The 22,902-nt window shown below is 44.7% G+C and overlaps 1 protein-coding gene across 11 annotated transcripts in view; it reads right to left on the reverse strand.

The window, feature by feature from the left end:
* Nucleotides 1-22,902, reverse strand: part of PDZD2 (PDZ domain containing 2) — a 198,823-nt gene that overhangs the window by 42,661 nt on the left and 133,260 nt on the right. For 9 of the 11 annotated variants that reach the window (XM_048931119.1, XM_048931117.1, XM_048931118.1 and 6 more), the window contains 3 exons: nt 11,464-11,606; nt 10,301-10,433; nt 8,317-8,484 (listed from right to left, as the gene is read on the reverse strand). The exons of 1 other annotated variant lie outside the window; for it this stretch is intronic. In XM_048931119.1, the coding sequence (XP_048787076.1) occupies nt 8,317-8,484; nt 10,301-10,433; nt 11,464-11,606 (444 nt within the window). The remainder of the gene's footprint in view (nt 1-8,316; nt 8,485-10,300; nt 10,434-11,463; nt 11,607-22,902) is intronic. One more of the 11 variants, XM_048931120.1, reaches the window with a different exon arrangement.

Here is a 22,902-nt window from a genome sequence, read left to right on the forward strand (position 1 = left end):
ACACAATTTAAGAAGCAAACTGTTTCACTGCTGCTGTTGCCGAGCTCTTCGACTGCTGGCTTTCCCATCACCAACAGCCTCATCTGAGAAGGCTGCAAAGCATTCACTGCACTCCTGGCTTCATCCGGCCCCCGCAGAAAGTCCTGTTGGTCCCATGAGACCAGTGGGTGCTCTAAAGACTTTGCAAAAACTGTGGAGCTTTATCCTTGAAGACCTGTTATAACTCTAATTGCTGCAGCTCTCTGTGCCTTTATTTATTACTCTGTGACGCACAGCGTGCTTTAAGCCTTAAATGTGCTGTCTGGTAGGCAGAGTGCTCCGCAAGCCCCCTCACCTTGCACAAAAAGCAAAGAAGTGCCTTCCTTTCTAAATTAGCTCTTTTTCCATTTAATTGAATCCATCTCCCAGATAAGTGACAAAGCGTAGCACTGTAATTTACTGGAATTAACACTGCGAACAATGCAGAGGATGCAGATTTTCTAAATCTGGTCAGCACCACTCTGGTTTTGTGGTATGCACACAGCCTGGAAGGACCAGGATGAGTTGGGAACCACCACAGTCTGGTCTGCAGTGTGTGAGCACCCTCCTTTGCCCCAGACCCAGTCAGAGGAGGAATTACACTCGGCTGGACCATGAGGCTCACCAGGAATAATGAGATCCAGATTTCATAGCTTCTGTAGCAAAGTCTTCCAAAGGGCACTGCCAACCTGTGCTGGCACAGTGTGAATGCAGATATCCAACAGAGCCGCAATGGAGGAGAAGAAGGGGGGGGCATCACCTCTGTGTCAGAACTATCTACAGCTTTTAACCTCAGAAGAACCTGGAGCCCCAGTTTCTCACTCAATGCTACAGTAGGTTTCATCAGAGATGGCACAGACTTAGATTTGGGTTGCTTGCAGCGTTCTTGGTAAGGACGATGTTGGTACCTGCAGGCACAGCTTGGGCTTCCTCCTGCCCAGAGAAGGGGACACGAATTGCAGCAGTCATTACCTAATGGCAAAGCAACTGCCACCACTTCATGTGTTGCGAAGAGATCAGGAAGCATGATAATCATTCAAGAACTGGAGCTGCCCTATTTTCTGAATAGGTGGAAATGATAAATAAACAGAACAAAAGCCTTTAAAGTGGTCCCTAAGAATGCCTGGCCAATCACTCTAACAAATCCCTGCATTCAAACACCAGCCTAAACCTATGCTATAATGCAGCAGATGCTAGAAAGGACATTACTGTCAGCCTCAGTCAGTGCAGAACTCCGACAGTTATTTGTATTACGCTTCACACAGTGTATAAAGCTGTCACACACCAAGCTGGCACTCACCAGCACAAAGCCAGCAGCAATGCCTGCCCGCGCATCCTCCACACACAGAATGGAAGCAGACCATGGCAGAGCTCAGCTGCTTTTATCTCCCAGAGTGCTTGTTTTGTATGAGACATCCCAACTCCCAGTCCAATGAGTTTGATACCAGGAGAACAACCATGCCCAAAGGATGCGGGCAGGTTCTTGATGTGTACGGATCCCAAGCATGCTGGCTTCACAGGCACCCTGGTGCTACATTATACTATGGCTAGGGCTGCAGTTAAGCAAAGGAGATTTCAGTTTCAGATACCCAAATGGTTGCTAAAATTAATAATAATATTTTGAAAAGACAAACTTTTAAAAGAAATGCAGGAAACACCTAACATGACTGAATTTTCAAAGAAACAAGTACCACAGTCAGCACATGCCTTGGAAACATTAAGATGCTCCCAGCTAAATCCTTTTTGGACCAGATTAGCATTCTTCTGCAGAATATTACAATTTTCACTACAAACATCATCTAAGCTGAAGGAAATCAAATTCATACATTTCTGAAATGGTGCAGAAATGGATCACTGCTGCTGTCTTCTTTATGCTTTATCCTTTTTCCCTACCACACATCAGTGAGGATGACAGGATTGCGTGCAGTGTGTTCCATGCCCACGAGATGTCCCCATGAGCTGCAGTGAAGTCCCTGAAGATTATTGGTCCTGGTAAACGAAGGAGACAAACATGGATCTCAAGCTGTGTGAAAGCTGCTCCTGCTTCTCAGTTATTTTCTTTAATAAATGCTCAGATCGTGGCTTAGCACAAATTCGGAGCCTATAAATCATAGCAAAAAGCACTCTGCTGCATTTTCTTTGTGTTTTTAATGACCACCTTTTCACTTGCAGTGAGTGACAAAGCAAGCCATATGCAATCCTGAAAATAAGTAACTCTCCTGAGAATGATGTGAAAGTCAACCCACAGCTGCAGAGAGCATTCCCGCAGCACGGCTGATGGGGAGCTCTGGATCTCAGCTCTGTTTATATCACCCTAAGTACACGAGAGGATACAGAATACATAAGCACAAAGCATCTTTCATACCTGAATCAAGGACTGAAGCCTCATATATTATACAGGCCACATTTATTTGGACACAGTGCATCTAGAACATGTTTTAACAGAACCCAACGAGACCGGGCTGTGTACATGCTCAGTAATTCGCAGATAAACAAGCTGCAGATGCGATGATACGACATTCACACTAACTCTCAAATCCTAGAACCTTTATCATCTTTCTGTTAATGTATGTGAACTGCACGGCTGTGACAGCATCTCCTTGTCCCAGTGCCACAAGGGGGATATTTTTAGCTTGCTAAAGGCAGTTCATCTCCTTCAAAATCGGGCAGCTATCCAAACAGCCCAAGGAGAGACAGGCTGTACTCTATCTGTTGCTTTATGGGAAAAGCCCTCATTCACAAAAACAACAAGAATGTGGAACACGTAGTGTAGATAAACTTGCATTTCGATCACTTTGCTGACTTGGCATTCAAACTCATCACGGAAGGGGAAAAACTACCAGTCTGTGCATTGTCTGCACTGATCACTGATATTTCTGGTCAACTCAAAAGGTTATCTCTCAGTCAGCTCAAACATCAGGAGGTAACTCATAGTTTGTAGAGTGCATCAAGTCTACAGGAACCCATGCGGATATCTACCTGTGCAACCTGCTTCATCAAGGGGTTGGATTAAGTGATCTCTACAGGTCCCTTCCAACTCCTACCGCTCGATGATTCTGTGCACCCTTTGTAGTACTATCCTATTAACACTCACATGGAACAACCACATGAAACAAACAAGAGCTAGTCCCCAGATATTTTCTCATTTCCTCCCATCCAAATTTCCACCTACAACTTGCCACTCAGCAGTTCTCCGCAGTCACTGCAGGACTCAGAGCATATGTTACACCACAGCACAAGTGTAAGTCACTGCATGGGCTCAGCACTACAGGGACATGATGGACAAGGTAGGACCTGGACAGGTACAGTGCTGCCAGGCCCTCAGCAAGTGCAGCATCTGCAGCAGGATGGGAGCTCCAAGCCCAAGGAGTTATTTAGTCCATCCGCAGAACAAGGGCCAACCTTCATCTTCATCCACCCTGAGCAACGCATTCCCATACAGAGCGGATTTCTGACAGCAAAAGCTGCTTCTCTCTTTTCCAGCCATGCAACCCTGCTCGAGGATGAGTCATGTCTCAGCAAACCCTTCCGAGGATGCAGTGCCCTAATGGGAACTAACACTTGAGTCCTCTCGGTAATGAGGGTCCCTCCCCATGCTCTGCACACACTTAATTGTTGAGTTATGCTTCCTGTTCCTTTTCAATGCTAATGCTTTCTCTGAAATTCTCTCCCAGTGTTTCCAGAAGAACTTTTGACCCCAAGAGTGTTTTTAAACTTATGGCATTGTTATCCTCTTCCTTATTATGCTTGCATGGCTAGAGGTAATTACACATGGATTCCCTAGTAAGACAAGAAGGCTTGCAACAGAACATAACCAACCAGTCTTGTGTCAGATGAAAAACAAAGCAGGCACAGTGGGCAAACAAATGTACTTGGGCATGCTCACAAAGTACATTTTGGAGCATACCATGCAAAAAAACAAAAAAAAAACCCCAAAAAACAAAAAAAAAACCAAAAAACAACAAAAAAATACCACACACACACAAAAAACCCAACAGGTAAGCATGCTTTGACAGAGGCAAAGAAGCTCCTGCAGCTCCTGCAATAAACCTTTAACCAGAGACATTCAGTCTGTTACTTGCTCAGTGAGTCCCGGCCGCACGCATCACAAGGAGAGTAAGATTCAGTGCAGCCCAGAGGAGCAGTCCCCAGCCTTCCTCCCTGCCTCCAGCTACTGCAGATCCAGCCCTCCCAAGGCAGTCCACTCTACTTGTAATTAATAATTTCTTGGAATTTCTCATCCAGCCCATTAACACAAAGCTGTCTGCTGAAGTAGAACACTTCAGAATGAAAATACACAGACCATCATATATTGAACAACACAGCACCACCACAAACAAAGGCTAAGAGCTTTCGAAGCTAAGAATGGTACGTGCCTCTGCCAGGGGACCCAAAATGTCCCAGACTCATCAGACACTTTGCAAATTCTTGGCAGACCTGCCTTCTGTTTTGAGCTCATTTCCCATGCTGCTCTGCCATCCAGCATTACAGTGACAAATAGATGCAATTTCAAGCAACAGAAATGCTAGGAAAAATGAATTAAAATTAAAAAAAAAAAATTGTCAGAGGCAAATATTACCCTATCATCCTATTTCATTTGGACATTAATAATGACATCTTAAAACAGCAGCATCAATTGCACAAGGCAAAACAGGGATTTAGGGGAAGAGTCTAAAATCCCCAAAGTGACTCAGGACAACGTAATACAACTTGATTCTATGGCCCAGTATTTCATACCTAAAGTTCGAAACATTTTGGTCAAACCACTTCTAAAATAAATGCATGTTAAGGATATTAATGCAATCATTTTTCTGTCTGGCAGCACAACTTTTATTGGAGTTACAACTTTAAGGGATGTTTCAAATTAAACAGACTCTGTAAAAACAGAGCTCAAATTAAACTCTGCTATGACACTTTTAATTAATAAAATACAACAAACGGACTCTTCATTAAGCCTTACAAGCAATATTTCTTTTAGATTACAGTTTCCAAATATCACAAAACTCTTCTGCTGAGTCCTAAAGCAGTTGAGTAGCTCAGATTATATTTCCCCATTGAACACACACTGGAACAGAACTTAAGGTTCTGGAGAACATGCTGAGAGGGAGAATGCTGAAGATCCAGCACTTAGAAAGTTTTTTCCCTTCTTAATTTTCATGGAATCATAGAACAAGTCTGGTTGCAAAGGACTTCTGGGAGACCTCGTTCCAGCCACCCTCTCAAAGCAGAGACAACTTAGATTACATTCTAAGAGCCTGGTCCAGTTGAGTTCTGAATATTTACAAGGAAGATGAGAATTTGTACCCGAGTTCCGAGCAATTTCAATTTCTGCTGGGCAGTGTGCCTTTGAATTCAAACACAACTTCACTGGTAACCTCACCAGGAGTGGGCAGGCTGCACAGTGGTCTCCTGTTCACAGGCAGGCTCTGCAGAACCCCAGAGGTAAAATTCATCCATCCGAGCCCAAGTGCTGAGCCTGGGTCAGCTTATAAGCAGCCAGGTGCTGTTGCACTAGCAGTGAGTCCATCAGGAATATAAGTAGGTCACTCCAAAAGTAATGCCTCCTAGCAACAATGAAATGTCATCCAACCATGAACACCTCTGAATTAATTTTGTTAGTTGGTCACCTAGCACCTGACAGCACCCCCTTAAGTGTCTGCAAAACCCTGCCCAGCAAACAAGAAAATTCACTGACCTCTTGTCATAGGTGAGCAGCCAGTGGTGAGAAAGACAACTCCTGTACAGAGCTGGACTGAGAACTGGCCTCAAACCTAAGAGGTCTGATGCTAAAACCAAGACCTCAGTCCAGACCAGTGTCAAGCCCTCTGGAACACTAAAATCCTTACATCCGTACTGATAAAAAATGCTTAGTTCCTTAGTTCCAGATTAGTTTTCTTTTAACCATCAGCAACAGTGATATACAGTACCAATATATGGAATGTATGAGAGAAAGAGAGCACGTGATTATCATCAAGGGAGTGGGAGCAGCAAAGAACAGTAATTTCTAAAGCAGTTTTGCAATTAAGTGTGTATATATATATATACATGAATATATATACACGCACAGATACATACTTGTACATACACATACACTTTGTAGCCACACAGGTATGCTTTTGTGTTTGCTTGCTTTTTATTTTAAATCATATGACACTTCATGCTCATGCTGACCTTCAAACCAGCCTCAAAGCCTTGCTGTGAAAAATTCTCCCCACCTTGCCAGACAGAGAAAAACCACGTGTGAGCTCATCTTTCCCATGCCTTTGCCTTCCCACGTCCTGCCTGGCAGCACACAGGATTCGCACAGCCCAGGTTGTGTGAAGATGATGGATCAGACTGCAGGGAGAGCCCAGGGGTCTGCGCTGCGTGCACTGCCCACGCCAAGCTGCAGAGCTGTGCCTGCACTCCTGAGGCTGACACAGCACTTACACAGAGAATGCAAAGGCATCCACATGCTGGATTAGAAGAGGAAAAATTTCATGTGCAGCAAAACTGAAAACACAGGAGGTCCTGAGAACCATGAGTAACTCAGCATGCTTATATCCCTCTGAATGACATCCTCTCCAATAAGAAAAACAAAACAAAACAAACAAACAAACAAAAAAAACCCACCAGAAATAAAGGGAAAAAAATATATACTCCTGCCATTCTTCCAACACATTTACTACTCAGATTCCTATGATTTTCCCTCCACCCTTCGGTGATGCATTACAAAAGCTTTCAGCTACTGCCATCAAAGGCAATGCCAGGCAGGCAAACCAAAGCTCCAAAGCCACCTCCACTGCAGTAGCTTCAGCACAGAATGTAGGGCAGGATGCAAACTCAAGTACAGGCTGAAGGGCTACACTGGGCTTGTCCAGCTGGATCTTCACAGCACCGTGTACCTCAGCTACCTCAAGCTTTTCCAAGAGTTACGTTAATTGAGAAAGGAAATATTCAACGACATCTCAAAACCGCCTTCAATAAAAAACACAAAGAGTCTTGCCTGGAAACTCACAAGCATATGAAGTGGCACTGGTAGCATGTGCAGAAAGATTTGCTGGAATGCCAGGGAACTGCATCCTGAAGCCATGTATAATTAACTTTTGATTTTTAGGTTAAAGCTTTGTTGAGCCACAGGCTTAAGAAAAACTACCAGATCTTAAAACACGACACACAGAAGAGAATTTCTAAAGCTAAAAGAATGCTGAGATGCCCATTTAAGTTTGCATACAAACACTACCATGTCACTGGCACTGAGCATCCCTGATTTATTCGCATTTCCCTTTCTCCCCACAGAACAGCAACCTGGCACATGGGAGAGAAGACTGTGCAGACATCATTAACGAGAAAACAAAACTTGTCATACTAAAAAGATGCTTGAGAGAGCATAGACTCAAAGCAGAGATAACATGCAGGTATGAAGGGAACACCAGCATCAGGCAGATCGTAGCATGAAGCTGGAGAAGTGTAAGAATACACAATCAAATCACCACGCTAGACATCACGTCTGAGCCACCCAAAGGTTTCAGAGATTTATTACAGTTGCCACAGAAAGGGGGGTGGAAGAAAGACAAGAAGAAAAAAATCAAGAAGAGAATAGCTTCAATTGAATCCACATGCTTTCTCATGCCTGAAAACAAGCCTGTAAGCTCTTTAGAGTTGAGAACATCATTTTATTTTGCATTTGTACAATACAACAGAGGCCCAGGATACTGATGAAGCTTCAGAGAGCTGCTACATTACAAATAAATAACAATAATCCACTTAATCTCTGCTTAATGCAGCCCTGAAGGGAATGCGGGTGAGATTATCGACTGACAGCATTTACTCAGTAGACCTTCAGTTACAGTCCACAGCCATAAATTCAGACTCCTCCCTTCAAAAAGCATCCATTGGCATCAGCAGAGCAAATGAAACCTTGAAGAACTGGACAGCAGGCTGTTCCAGAAGTTTAGTTACAAAAGAAGCAAAGAGGAGCGTGTTGCCACGTAAGCGCTGTAAGAGATATCCCATTGGTTCCAACAAAAGCACTGGAAGGGGCAAAAAAACACCCAACAGATTGGAGAAAGGAATAACCATGACTCTCCCACAGCTTGGAGCATACAAGAGCTCCTGCTGCCCACGCTGCTGCTTTGCTACAGCGCAGAACAGAGGGCAGATACCACAGTAGGTGACACCCCTGCTTCCAACCACCTTCTGTGCAAAAAGGGCTGGGTTGGATGGCCCCTTCCCATCTGTGCCAGGCTGGAGGAGAATGAGACAGATGCAAGCAGGTGTCGAGCGAGAGGGTGAAAATGTCACCAAAGCCACACTTACAGCAACCAGTGTTTCAGGGGACACATTCTCTCCCTTCACATCTTCTTCTTCGGGCTCTTCATTTTCTTTATTGTCAGTGCAAGAGACAGAGTCTTGGACTGAGCAAGTGCTAAGCAAATCTGGCAAACTGGCAGATGGGTACTTCAGAAAATCCCCTTCAGCGGATTCCTACCCGAGAGACAATAAAATGTGTTACATCACAGAATCCACCAAAGCCACGCTGACTCTGCCCCATATCACCTGCCCAAAGGGAGCTCCCCAGCAATCCTCCCTCCTTATGTATTTCCATCAGCTTGAACTGTAATGGCCCAGTTACTGACAGCAGATCTGGTGTTAACATGTGCACCAAGTAAACACAGGCCAATACACATCTAAAACAATCAGATTTCATAAAAGAGAATTTAAAATAAATGCTCCCGCAGCAGTCTGCTCCTCCCCACCTGAATTCACTAAAAGCCACGGCAAGCAGACGCAGAGCTTGCAGGCTCATTACTCATGTCACTGTGTCCCAAATCTCACGCCGTGCTCCCTTCACATATATGCCTATCTAAATGTTCCAAGGCAACAAACCAACAGCGCTGTTTGGGAGAACTAACTCCGTAAGCCTCTACCTACCCAGTCCAGATGCTTCAGGAGACATTCCCCTGGCTTTGGCATGTTTTCTGAGAGGTAAACATGTGCATCAGCTGAAGTAAGACGGTAAGACAGGCTCTCGTTTTATTGCTTCCAAAGGCAATCCTGTGTTTGCAGTGCTCAGCATGCCAAACTGTAGGGCTGCTTTCCTATACCAACAAACAGCAGCCAGAGGAATCTGATGGGGAACACTTCACCTATATATGCCCTTCTATATGAAATTTTAATCTGTAAGGTTATTCACAGAGATTATTTCGATGCAGTCACTCCATGAGCAAGCAAATAATTTTCAGGACAGTCCTAGGCAGGCTAACGCCTTGTGTTTTGGCAGGGACTCCAACTGTCCAAATGAAGTACAAAATGTACCTATTCCAGTTCAAAGCATGTTGTTTCCAGAATAAACACTGGTGGGGCTAATATCATGCTGGGAGCCTACAGAAGGTCTTGAATGAAACTCCCTGTCTAAATTAAACATTAGAAAGTTACAGGCTCTTCACTTTTAACATGGAGGAAGAGAGCCTCTTCTTGACCAAGTCAAGAAATAGAAAGCTTCTTTATGAAGCCAAAAGAGCATCCAGAAATGAAGCTTATGTAAATCTGCACCAGATTGGCTGGGTTAACAAGAGTGGTCCCCATGCCCCCCCTTCTTCAGAGGTCCCTCCCCAGCCTCAGTGGTCGTGTTGTCCTTTCTGAGATCCTAAGTGCTTTTGGAAGTATTCTCAACCCTACCAGGGAGAATGTGCAAACTGGGGTGGGGAGGATTTCCATAAACAAAGCAAAAATATTGTGTAATATTCCCTTGATCTCTGAAAGCAAAACTGAGAGCCCTCCTAATAAATGAATTCCACTCTCATTCCCCTGAAATTTCATGCTACTTTATCTGTGAGAGTTTTGCTCCAAGCTATTAACAAGGACAAAATAAGGAATTTAAGCCAAGGGATCATCATCAGGAGACCTCTAGCACACAGATATGGAGAGAGATAACAGACTCCACAGGCAAGCACCTGATGAGGCTGAGTACAGCCTGCTTTATTTAGCAGTCTACGTATATTTTAAGAAAATGCTTTTTGCCCAAAACTTAAGTAACGTCTGCATGACTAAATCCAGCCTCATTTGCACACTGAACAACAGTAACAATACAAGCAAATCACTACTGTAGTCTATACCCTGCTGATTTGCCACAGATTTACAGCAGCTCCTGATAACAATCCCAGTAGCACTGCATTAAACTTAAGGGAGCAAATGCAAACATGTGCCTCCATCTCAAAAATGTGCCCTTTCCACGCACACATCCTTGAGGACAGATCTAAGGGAGACACCAGGGAGAGGACATAACGTGTGCTGCTTGTACCTTGCTGGCGACCACCAGCTGCACCATGCCGGCGGCCGAGCGCAGGAGAGCCACGGCGTCCTGGTGGGACAGCCCCACCAGTGACTGCCCGTTGATCATCAGGAGCTCGTCGCCTGCCGTCAGCCTGCCGTCCCTGTGAAAACAGAGAGGGAACGTTGGGCTCCCACCATGCTTTAGGTGGATTTTGGTGAGGTAAAATGTGACCTGGGTGATGCTAAATTTGCACTGATCAGTGAAGCGTTGTTTGACCAGAAAGGGAGCACAGGAAGGAGTCCTCTGGAAATTGTTGCTATACTCAGAGCCATTTCACTCTGCCTGCAGAGTGAAAGCACTCTCAGACCCTCTCTGTGCCGCACTGGAGATGGATGGGAAACAGCAGTGAGCCTCAGATCTCACCATCAGAAGCAGGGCTGGGAGTGAGCAATCCCCTGGGATGCACAGCTTATCCTCGCCCATTGATGACCCCATAGGAAAGGCCCATATCCCAGAAACTGACCTGGGAAAAGAGCCCTGCAAGCCATCAGGCTCACTGGGTTACGTTCCATCATCAAGAGCCTGGTGCCAAGAATCACAGAATGGCTTGGGCTGGAAGTAATCTTAAAGATCAACCCATACCAACTCCTGCCATGGGTTGGCTGCCCCAGCTAGCTCAGGCTGCCCAGGGCCCCACTCCAACCCAGCTGTGAGCACCTCCAGGGATGGGGCACCACAGCCCTCTGCGCAGCAGTGGCAGCGCATCACTGTCCTCTGAGTGAAGAACTTCCTCCTAACATCTAACCTAAATTTCTCTCCTTTAGTTTACAGTCATTTCTTGATGTCCCACCATTATCAGACCATATAAAAAGTCAGTCACCCATCTGCTTATAAGCTCCCATCAAGTACCGGAAGGATATCACAGCAAGTCCCTATACATACTGACTCTGGTATGGACCTGCACTAAACTCAAGTCTTTTGTTTGTCTTTACCTTGGACTAAACATGCTGAGAGAGGTCTTCAATAACAAAAATGAGCTTTCAAGCTAAAATTTCACCTTCTTAACCTTTACAGACTGATGAAGGTCTCCACATCATTAGGACAAATCACCCACACCTATCCTGACCCTGGCTAACAGCAATGGCCACAGATGCTGGGTCACACTCTGAAGGCTCAGCTTGCTGGCTCACCTGTGTGCTGAGCCGCCCTCCTCCACGTGGGTGATGATGATGCTGTGCGGGGATCGCTTCGAGCCTCTGCCTCCTGTTATCTGAATCCCCAGCCCGTCCGTCCCCTTCAGGATGTGCATCTTCCATATTCGGGAACCTTCTCGCTGAGAGAAAATGGGCAGAGAGTCCTTGAGTTTGGATTTGGACACTGAGAGAAGGCTGGGAGGGTAGAGGAGGGAGCGACGTACAGCCTTGCTGCCCATCACCACACATCTGTAGAGCTCAAGCCACATGGCTTTTTTGTTTTTGGGTTTTTTTTGCTGAGCTTTTCCTTGTTATTTGTGGTCCAAGCAAAGGAGGTAGAAAGGAGGAGGCAGCATAGAGCAGGTGCAGCATGTGTAAGTTTCCTTGCAGGCCCGCTTGCAGCTTTTCTGAGCTATGCTGTTCTGCGCTGCAGTTCTACATCCCAATCCTTCCCATAGCCAACAGCAGCCTCCAGCACCTTCACCAAAACTCTAGGATTTGCAGAAAGCGAGGGGCTGAGAAGCGAGATACCACTGAAACGGCACCCTGAACACCAGAGCGGAGCAGACTTGCAGCATGCAGCAGCGTTTCCCTCTCCAAATGGCTCGCAGCATTTGAGACATGAGGAGGAAAATGCCAGCCTCACACTGTCAGCTTCTGATCAACTATTCCTTATTTGACAGATGTTATACAGACTGTAAGCAAGGATTTTCCCACCACAAAGAATAAATTTTCAATATAAGCAAGGTAATGAGTAATGTTTAGCACAGCTTTATTTATTTATTTTTTTTAAAGACTATAAATCCAAAACAGAGCTCTACAATTTCTGGTGCAATACAAAATGCAATACAAGAGACTAGTTCCCATGCATCCTACTGGAAGGACTGGGCACAAGGAAACACAGGAGAGGCTGCTATCAGCGGAACAGGAAAGGAAAGAGAAAAATAATCAAGCAAGCAATATGCAGAGGCAATTGCCAGGACACTCTCAGAGGGAAGGGAAGAATCAGAGTAACAGAATTATTAGAATCCCAGGAAGCTTCCAAGCTTGCAAGGCAGAAAAATACACAGTTTGGAGGTGATTTCAGGCTGCTTGCCACAGTCACTCAGCACGGGGGAGGTCATATTTCTGACTGGGTCTGTGCTGCACAGAGACAATGTTCTTGCAGCACACAAACACCCAAGCAGTGGAGATGATTCAACTTTCATGCCAAACTGTGAAGAGCTCGTAGAAATTGCTGCTTGTTTCCGAGGAGTGGAACTGCTAAATATATCAGTGGACGTAAGGTTTGTGGCAGTGGCTTGCAGATTTTAGTCCAACGCTGCTTATCTCAGCCTATATTAAGTGAAGAAAATGTGTTTTTTTTCTTTTAACCTGACCACTGGGGACCGATGTTGAAACTTTTAAATGCAATGCAACATGAGTTTTTCAGACAGAGAAAAAAATATGATCTCGAGTATGTAAACTAGTACCTCAGAACAAAGAGAAGAACAGGAGATAAAGGTTACACAGCCCCAAGACCACGGTACGAAAAACAGGAAAAACCAACCTGGTGTTTTGAGAGGTAAGCCAAAAGTTTGATCCTGGAGAAGCAGACACCTGTGGGTAATTTGTTAACTTGACAGCAGTGCACATGAGCAATATCCCACAGGTTTAACTAGGATGCTGAAGAAACTGATAAAAGCCCAGTCCCAGTTGAGTAACAGGGCATGTAAGGACAGCAAATACCTTGAGACAGATTACCAAGATAGACAAAACATCACGTTAAATGCAGAGGCTAGAGACAATTGTATTTATGTGCTCAAAAACAAACAAACACACAAACACAGAACTAGGCCAAAGTCTGACAATGCTCCAAAGAGATTTTACTGCTATAATATGCCCTGCACCCATAATGAACATCAGATGTGTCACATCTCTCCCTCCCCCAACCAAAATGATGCTCATTCAGGATGCTGCTCTGGCTGTCCACTTGTTACACCTAGTTCAGAAGCAAACCCTTTGATAAAGCCTAACAATGCACTTATAACACTGTTTCTAATGACTTGCAAAAGTGTTTTGGAATGCTGGTTATGCAAAGGCCCACACACAGCACCCCGCCTACACTCCTCAGCACTTCTCACTGTCACATACTAAAAAAACCCAAATTCACTCTCCACTGACCCACACTCCAATACTCATTCATACGGCACAACACTTCGTAGCAGCAAGTGGTGAGGCTCTGCTGCTCTCATTCCCTTTCAAGTCCCACTGAAGTCAAAACTACCTGCGCATTACTCAGCCTAAGCGGGGATGGCAGAGCACAGTCACGCTGCACACAGCACCTCAGCCTAGCATGTAACCAAATATACATTTATTTAATCCTTTCTGAAGTCACAAGTCAGTGGCACTAAGAACTACATCTGCTGACCATTCTCCCTTTGCAGAACAGCCACAGCTGTTCAGTCAACCCCAGAAGTACCCACATATCTTTGACTTTTTAAAGCTGAGCACCAAAACGCAGATTTCCTAGCGTTTCAGTGAGATTTCTTGGAGAAAGGAGGTGTTCCACAGAGCCCCATTTCCTCCCCACAAAGGCACTCTACTTCTGCACAGAGCAGCATGGGACACTCCACTGCCAGCTGGGAAATGCTGCTGCTTCCATCAGGCACCTTTTGTGGCTGCATCACACAAGAGCTTTACCAGTAAAGCTCCAGGCCAAGGATTCTTAAATGTATTTAAATTTGACTAAAAAAACAGTTTTCTTGAGTTCTTGGAGAAACCCACATTCAACAGCACAAGCCTTAAATGCTTTAAATAAAATTTAAAAAGCAGAGCAATGCATTCTATGTCTTTCACTTTTAAATTTTTTAAAGGATCCTATTTCCAAGTATTTCTTCCTAAACAAGAATACACATTCACTCAGACTTCAGATGAGGGCTAAGACTGTGCCATATTCACTCAGTTCCAGAGACTTATGACACCCAAGGGAAGCTTCATTCATGGTTAGATTTGGCTGTCCGCAGGTCCCTGCCCTTGGAGCCTGCTGAATCCTGCCCAGAGGAGGACGATGACTTTAGCTGCAGAATGGCATCCTCTGATGGGCTGCACAACACTGGTTGCTGCCAGTTTCGTATCCCTACTAACATTGGAACTTTTCTATTTGCTCAGAAAAATCCTCGTAGCTTCATTTATAAATGATTCAGAATAATCCCCATAGTTTTGTTCACAAGTGACACAATAAATCCTCACACATACATCCACAGCAGTCTGTGAGAGAGTATTTCATGCCCACAGTACAGAGAGATGCTGTGGGTTCAGGGAGGTATTTCAGACTGCAGATATCCTCAGCAAGAACAGCCTCTTTTCACTGCTCTCAAGAATAAGGAGACTAATCCATACTCCTTCACTACCCTTAAACAAAGTCAGGTCAACACAAGGAAGCTCAGTACTTGTGAAGTGAGATGGAAAGGTGAGCTAGACCTCGTGGGCTGATGTCACAAGCCACAGAGAACCATGCAGTCCACCTGAGATATGGCCACGAGGCACACTTACAGACTTCCACACTCTCTCTGGAAATCACCAAAGGAAGGAGAAGTCAAAATTTCTTTTAGAGATTTTTCCCCATCTTCTGGAAGGCAATATTAGTCCTGCTGAGATCTATGCCACAGCACCCGAGCAGCAGTAGAACTACTCCCCATGCTAGGAGAGCTGTGTGGATGCCATGGATGAACATTTTCTTCTCAAGAACAGTGGTGAGGCATTGGAACAGACTGCTCAGGGAGGTGTTGGACTCACCAATGCTGGAGGTGTTCATGAAATGTTTAGATGTTGTTCTGAGGGACATGGTTTAGTAGAAAATATCGGTGACTGGTGTATGTTGGACAGGATGATCTTAGAAGTCTTTCCCAACCTTGGTGATTTTATCATTTAAGAATCGTGGAGGTATGGCACTGAGGGACATGGTTAGTGAGCATGGTGGGGATGGATTGATGGTTGGACTAGATGACCCAAATGATCTTATCCAATCTCCACGATTCTGTGATCTTACCAACACTTACAAATATCTAAAGGGCAGTGGCCAAGAGGATGGTTGAAAAGAGCCAGGCTATCTTTGGTGGTACCACACCAAGCGATAGAACAAGGGGCAATGGGCGTGAACTGGAACACAGGAAGTTCCATAAAACATGAGAAAGAACTTGTTCACTTTGAGAGTGACAGAGCACTGGAACAGGCTGTTCAGAGGAGCTACTGAGTCTCCTCTGGAGATATTCAATAGCCATCTGGATGCCTTCCTGTGCAAGGCAGACTAGGAAACCTACTTTAGCAGAGGGGTGGAATAGATGATCTCCAGAGATCCTTTCCAATCCCTACCATTCTCTGTGATCTCTGTGTGTGACTCTATTTGTCAGAGAGAAGGAGAAGAGACTAGACCTTCTTTTGAAGTCCCTTCAAGATTTATACTGCTTCTGTGAACATTCTTATAGCAAGAAGAAGCACAAACGGTCAAGTGAGAGAGGCTGCAGCTTGGCTAATGGCTGTTTTTTATTCTCTGCAGTTACATCATTCTTAGGTGACTCAACTTTCCTCCTAACTCGGCTCTGGCAAGCAGGCAGTGCCTTGGATCAGATCTTTCCTCTTGCAGATGATCAAAGTGCACAAGCTACAAATAATTAAAATGTTTTTTAAGATGGTATGAATATTCCACTCGGATTAATGATGAGCAAGAAAAAATGGGTCATCTTATGTAACAGACCACAAATGAGAATAGAGAATCGAGCCAGCATCTCAAGTTGCTCCCTGCAGGCTGCCTTTCTCCACCATTGTATGCAAGGCAGCCTCTGTTCAGAGCAAGAAGCCTACATCTGGAACAAACTAGCCTGCTACAGATGTGGGGAAGCTCGCGTTACGCTTGCTCCAAGTGCATACCATCAAACGCTCAATTTCATAAGCACATCATTAATAAAACAAAAAGGAACATTTTTCCCCTCTGAGTGTAAAATAAATAAATAAATAAGATGTGTCAGAGCCGCTCTTCCCACCCGTCTTTCACCAGCTAATTGCAGGGGAGTTTAAAAGGGGCTTGACTGATTTCTACTGTGTGGTGTTCAACAAGTTGCAAATCTGAATATACAAAGGAAAGATCGCTTTGAAATGTTATATTAAAGAAAAGCTTGGCAGGAGCAAGGTGTAAACAAATGGAAAACAGAAATGCAGTAAGTAGTTAAAAAGGCAGACAGCAAAATGGAAAATGTAAAATAGCTGTCTACAAAAAACACTTTCTGTCACAGCAGCAATGATTTTTGCATAAATAAGTAATAGTTTTCAAGCAAAACCCAGGATAAGCTAAGCTGAGAACAGCAGTAACAGTGTGTCAGCACACTGGACACGCACATGTCAACCTTGCCAGACCTTGCATCCCATGTAGGTATCTACCAACATGCCCATGGGACTCCTACCTGCCCTGCTGGTACCATGATGGGGTTTGCTGCCTGTGCAGGACCAGCTCCCACCTGGTGACCTCACGGGACCACCCCAGCAGCAGAAGCTAACAGTAAACTCCTCCTTGCTGGCCATGAAGCTGTTTTTGGAAACTTATGGTTCAAGAGAAAGTTTTAAGATTTACACCTTGAAAAATTGATCACAACAGGTTTGATGGCAACCAGAGTGCTGATGGCACGCACCTGAAAACCAGCAGTATTTCCCACATAAAAACACACAGCCAGGGCACATGTTCAGATCAGCATCAGCACTACCAAACGGCCTAGCCTACAGGGACAGGGAGCTATGCCGGGTGTAAATAGCAGCACTTCCCTCCTCAGAACCCCCCAGTGATTTGGGGCACATGAAAAGCTCCTCTCCCAGATGCCTGCCTTGTGTCAGATGCTACCTGCTCGCATCATCCCATTCCCCATGCAGACAGGGGACAGGAGTAGCTGGGTAGCTGCTGAATTAACCTTAGTGACCACATGCCAGGTGATTAGCTCAAATGTATTGCTCTCAAGATGCAGTCAAAAGCCATCACTCTTACATCACAGATACACTAGTGCGAATGACTCAATCACAAAATCATGCCAAAATCTGATATTTGCAGATTCTTAACAAAGCAATTATTTCATCGGGGATAATGAGTATAATTTTCATCTGGTCTTACCAAGATGTTGTTAAAGCTGGTTTGACAGCAGGATTCCTGCTTTCATCTGCTATCTTGAATTTTCACTGTTAAACAAGCAAGCTAAACCACTCCAAAACAAATCAAAAGGGGAGGAAAAGAAAGTCATCTACATTCCTTTACCACTGTGTTATTCCAAGGCACAAGTTCTTTGCCCATCCTTACTGTCTATGAAAAGTTCCTAGCGCTGGAGATATTTCTTAGAACTGGAACCAGCAAAGCCTTTCACTTCTGCCTCCAGGTGACACAAGCCAGTCAGTGCCTCTGGGTGTTTCCTAAACCTCTTGAAAGTAGAAAAAGTCAAACTCATAGTCCTCATTCTGAATTATACAATGTTGACCGCGAACTTTCTATGCCCTCAAAACAGGTGCCCATTTCTGATTCAACAGGCTCTTTTTGTTTGGGCAAATGGCTTAGCATCCTTCAACTGAAAGAGTACTTTGCCCTGAAGAGAGAAGCATCCTAAGGATAAAGTCTGGAGAACAGCAGAAAGCAAAATCCTCTCCAAATACAAATACACAATTAAAATACACGAAATAGGCATCACAGATGAGGGGATGAAAACTCTGCAGTCTTAAGCAGAATGACCCACAGGGATGCATCTCCAGAGACAGACTAGTTGTTGACATCATTTCCTTGGCAAGGGCTTTAAACATTTTATCAGCCATTGCATGCACCTGAACTACATAATCACCCCTTGCAAAAAATCTGCTGGAGATGTTTCTCATCCTAAGCCATCACCATCTGGGTCGCACCTTCCTGTGCTGCTCCCCTCTTGAGGCTCTGGAGCTTCCTTGCAAGATCAGCCAAAGGACTGCGCAGCTACTCCTGACTCAAGGGGTTGAGGGGTTGTTCAGCACAGCAAATGCCCCCAGGGAGCTCAAGCTTTTAAGTTTTACAGTGTGCTTGCACTCCTTCAAGTATCTCACTGGGTCTCAATCTGTTGTTGTTGGGCCATTGGGAACAGTGGATTGGTTTGAAGCTTCCCAGAAAAAAATCCTTGCTGTCTGCAGTAGATTAAAGCCTGTCCTGGAGTAAGTCACCATGGTCCCCATGTCAGCTAAAACCTAGTCTGTCCTGGGAACTGGTTTTCATCTCCTGCTGTCAGGAATCTGGGTTCGCTAAGCAGTTTCAGTTCCCTGACTCAAAAATTAAGCATATGCAGATCCATAATCACAGCTTGCACCTGAAACACTGCAGCACTAAGCAAACAGCATGCTCCATTTTTAGGCATGTCCACTGGTTTCAAACATTCACATGCAATGATCAAAACATCAAACTTAAACATTCAGCTACAGCCATCCTTTGCGTTCCACTTATGGATTTGCTGTATCAACCATACCATATGCAAAATGAAAACAACACTTTCTGGATGGATAGTAGATGTTTTTTTTACTGTTGCTCTCTCTTACAGTTTGTCATAGCAGAGCACAAATGTCAGCTGAGAGCTCTTGTGGCACAGCCCTGTGCATCCCTGACATCTCTACGGGCAGTTCACTGCTAACAGAGAGGATCCTTTCTCACGATGACACGTTTAAACTAATTCATTACAACTTATCCATTGCTGTACTATTTCTGTGCACAAACCTGCCCTAAGCCTTTAGAAAATTCGATTCAAACAGAGAATAAATGAACACACTGCTACTTAAAATTTAAATCTACAGCTAGCTCAGCCACAGCTATCGCTTAAATCACAGCAAAGAAAGGCAAAACCTGCCATCACTTGAGAAACGTGACAGCAAGGGCAACTTACCCCAGAAAGTTGTGGTGACGGCTGTTTTATGGCAAGGTGGAGTATAACTGGCAGCAAAAATAAATGAACTGTAGCATCAGTACTAGTTACATAAAAGCGCTTCCTAAAACTCCAAGCAAAATCAAGGCCAAGTTTTGTCAGAGCTGTGCAGCTACAATTAAAAGACAGAGCTTGTCCCTGAGAGAGTTTACAACCCAAAATAGGCAAGAGAGAGGAAAGACATGCTTATCACTGTGCAAATTAAAACTTCAAGACAGTAGATAGCCCCAGGATTCACGTTAATGAAAGATAGAAGCAAACACAGAGGATAAAAAGACGTTAAGAACAGAAACAGATTCTTAAAAAGGCCTGTGCACATCTTAAGCTGTCTGCAACAGGAACAAAAACTGGAGTTATGTATCTCTAAAATGTGTATCATACAACAGTGAAATAAAAAGCCTTGATGAAATAATAATCAGTGCTTACACTGACAAAAATAAGTTGATGCAAAGCAACTCCATTTCCCAAGTTCAGTGAAACTGTCACTGCTTACCCTTGGAAGTATCCTACTCACAGCAAGGTTTGCATTTTGGTACAGAAAATGGTTGACAATTTTTCTTTCCACCCCATTTGAAAAACAGGAAAATCCTTATAGTAGGTACAGTATGTCAAGTCTCGTGTTTTGATTCCTGTAACATACCATTAGCCTTATTCTTCTGCTTGGCAAGATAAGAAACATTTCGCATTAGCCAAAATGAAAGGTACGACTGACATTTACCAGCACTGATTGGTAAATATTGCTACAGAAAGCTGTCAACCTTCCATAACTGCAAAACAACATGCAATTCAAAAGCATTCCACCTTTCCTGAGACATGCCATCTTAATAAGCAAGCAGTAATGGGATGGAACAAAGACAACTTTCTCATTAAGTGCAGACAAGCACTGCTCACCTGAGGTAGTATAAATGCAAGTACTCCTTGGCAAACATCTGACTGGTCTTGTAGGTGCACACACACACCCATGTGCACCTGTGCATACAATCAGGAGTACAGGGAGAATTATGGTCTACGTAAGACAGGCCCAACTGGATCATAAGGCAGCAAAATTGGCTGCACGTGCTGCTTCATAGCTGGAACTCACTGCTGAATAATGTGGGTTAGCAACACAGAGCCCTTGTCATCCACAATGTCAAAGTGCTGCTGAATCTCACTTCCTCAGAAACCTCTCAGAGACTCAGCTTTAATATGACCTCCCCTATTTTCCTTTTTTTAATAGGTAGTAAGCTGACCTCACAAAGACAAAAAAAACACTTTATGGGCCAGCAAATGCTGACTGCTCTCCATACAGGACACACATGGCAGCTCTGCTCCCATGCCATGTGCCTGCTGCAGCAGACAAGTGCTCAGACATACACCCCAACCCCTTTCACCTGCCTGCCTTTACCGAGAGCATCTCCTTGACACCCAGTCACCTCTACATATCATCTAATCAAAACTGCTACTTCTGGATCTGGATGTCAGTCCTTTCCTAATGCAGAAGTGTAAATTTAAGAGACTTCTGGAAGCATCTCTGGTTTTCTTCTAAGCCAGTGAGGACTTCTCAAAGCATCGTGTTGGGGTAGGAGGAAGGAAAGGCAGCAGTTCGTGCTCTGGCACATTCCATCACCAACCAAACTTCTGGGTCACTGATGAAAGCCTCAACTGCCATACTAGGAGACCTGATTCAATGGAATGCCCTTTGAAAAACCACCTTCATTGCCAAGGTACTCTGGCTCCTTACAGTCCCAAGTTCACACCTCTGGTCCCCATCTGACAACTTCTCAGCACTCCTCAGTTCTGAGCAGCTGAGAAAACAGTCCACATCTCTTCCAAAACAACTGTGACAGAGAAACAGAGAACAAAATCAAGTGATTTTGTCTTCCCAGTAAAAACAGTGAAACCACGAAATTGGTATCTTGTGAGGAAACCTCCTGTTTCCCTTTCTTTATCATTCCCCAGCTCCTCCCATACTCATCTTACATCCTTGCCTTTGTAATTACCAGCCTAGAAAATACCACCTGGTTTCAAGCCACTGAATAAAAGCAGCAAACTTTGATTTCTGCGTTTAAGCTCCTAGATCTCCCCAGGATGTGATGGGTCATTACTCTGGCTCAGAGATTGCCTGTTTTTAAATCACTATGCACGACTCCCTGGGCCCTTTCCAAGGTCAGATCTGGTTTCCAGGCCTCTGAGATCTTCCTGCCAGGCAGACAGAGCCCTGCAGCTTTGAATCTGCACATTTTTAAGGGGCACTCTGGTTCATTCTAAAAATATCGCAGCATAACTTAGCCACCTGTAAACATCAGATGCTGACTGCTAATTGACAGGTACAATATTTATTGAGGTTACATACCAACAAACAGTCTAGCAGATTTGTTTATACATAGCAATAGCAATGCCAAATGCACAGGAGAGACAGACCAAGATCCGGGAGATGAAAGCAAGCCTGAAGGGGACTGACACATGCATACGAGCCAGTAGCACTGGAATCTCTGGGCAGGTTCATCTGACAAATAGTTTTCGTCTCAGCTCTCATTTTACAGTTCAGCACTGCTGTTATTAGCAGCATGTTGTGACAAAACAAGAGAAAAACACCGAGCTTGTGGGAGAGGAAAGCTAACAACACCCAAGGCACGTGGCTGCCTCAAAAGCACTCCTGGCACAACAACTCCAAGGCCACGAGCTGACCTCTGGGTTCAGCAGAGCAACAGCCAAAGACAAGCAGACTTACTCCAACCTCTTCTCCCCTGCATTCTGGTTGCTTTAACTTCAAATGAACTTCCTAAAGGGAGAAAAAGGGAATTTCCTGGAGCCAAGATTCCAGCTCTGTAATTCTTCCATCTGCATCCTGGGGCTGGGGAGGGGAATGAGAAGAGGGAGAACCAGAGAAGTCCTCCTGCAGCCACGCAGGTGCTGCAACTCCTTCCCAAAGCCTTTCCTCCCACCCGCAGCTGACCTCCAGCCTGCTGCAAGGCATCTCTCAATGACACACAGCGAATATACTGCTCCCCAAAGGTGCTGGGGCTGACAGCTCTGGATATTCCATTAGCCAACGCATGGAGGAGACGTCAAGCACCGCGCAGGCAGCGGGGATGGGCCGGTTTTCCCCACAGAGAAGGTGCCCTGCCAATGCACCCTGTCCCTGTCCGGGAAGAGATAACTCATCCCAAAGCTGTGAAAGGTTTGGCTTGTGCTTTGAAGCCTGGAAGGAGGAAGGCTGCAATTTCTGACACTCCATTCTGGATGCTGTGTTCAAAAGACTCCTGACAGGACTGGATCTCACATGCCTGACCGCCAGGTCATGCTTTGGAAATGCAGCTTTAAGCGACTTTTGAAGCTTCCAAATATCCTCACCCTTTGATTGTCGTTATTTTTTAAATTGTTTTGTTTTAACAGAACTCAAATACTTCCAAAAATTTTATTTACTGTCTCTATTTACCATTCATTAAGAAGCTGAATTAAGCTGCTGATTACCGACAGCAGCTACCACACAGCTGTTAAAGTGATGGGCATC

The sequence above is a fragment of the Lagopus muta genome, chromosome Z (genome assembly GCF_023343835.1).
Source record: "Lagopus muta isolate bLagMut1 chromosome Z, bLagMut1 primary, whole genome shotgun sequence".
Taxonomy (NCBI): Eukaryota; Metazoa; Chordata; class Aves; order Galliformes; family Phasianidae; genus Lagopus; species Lagopus muta.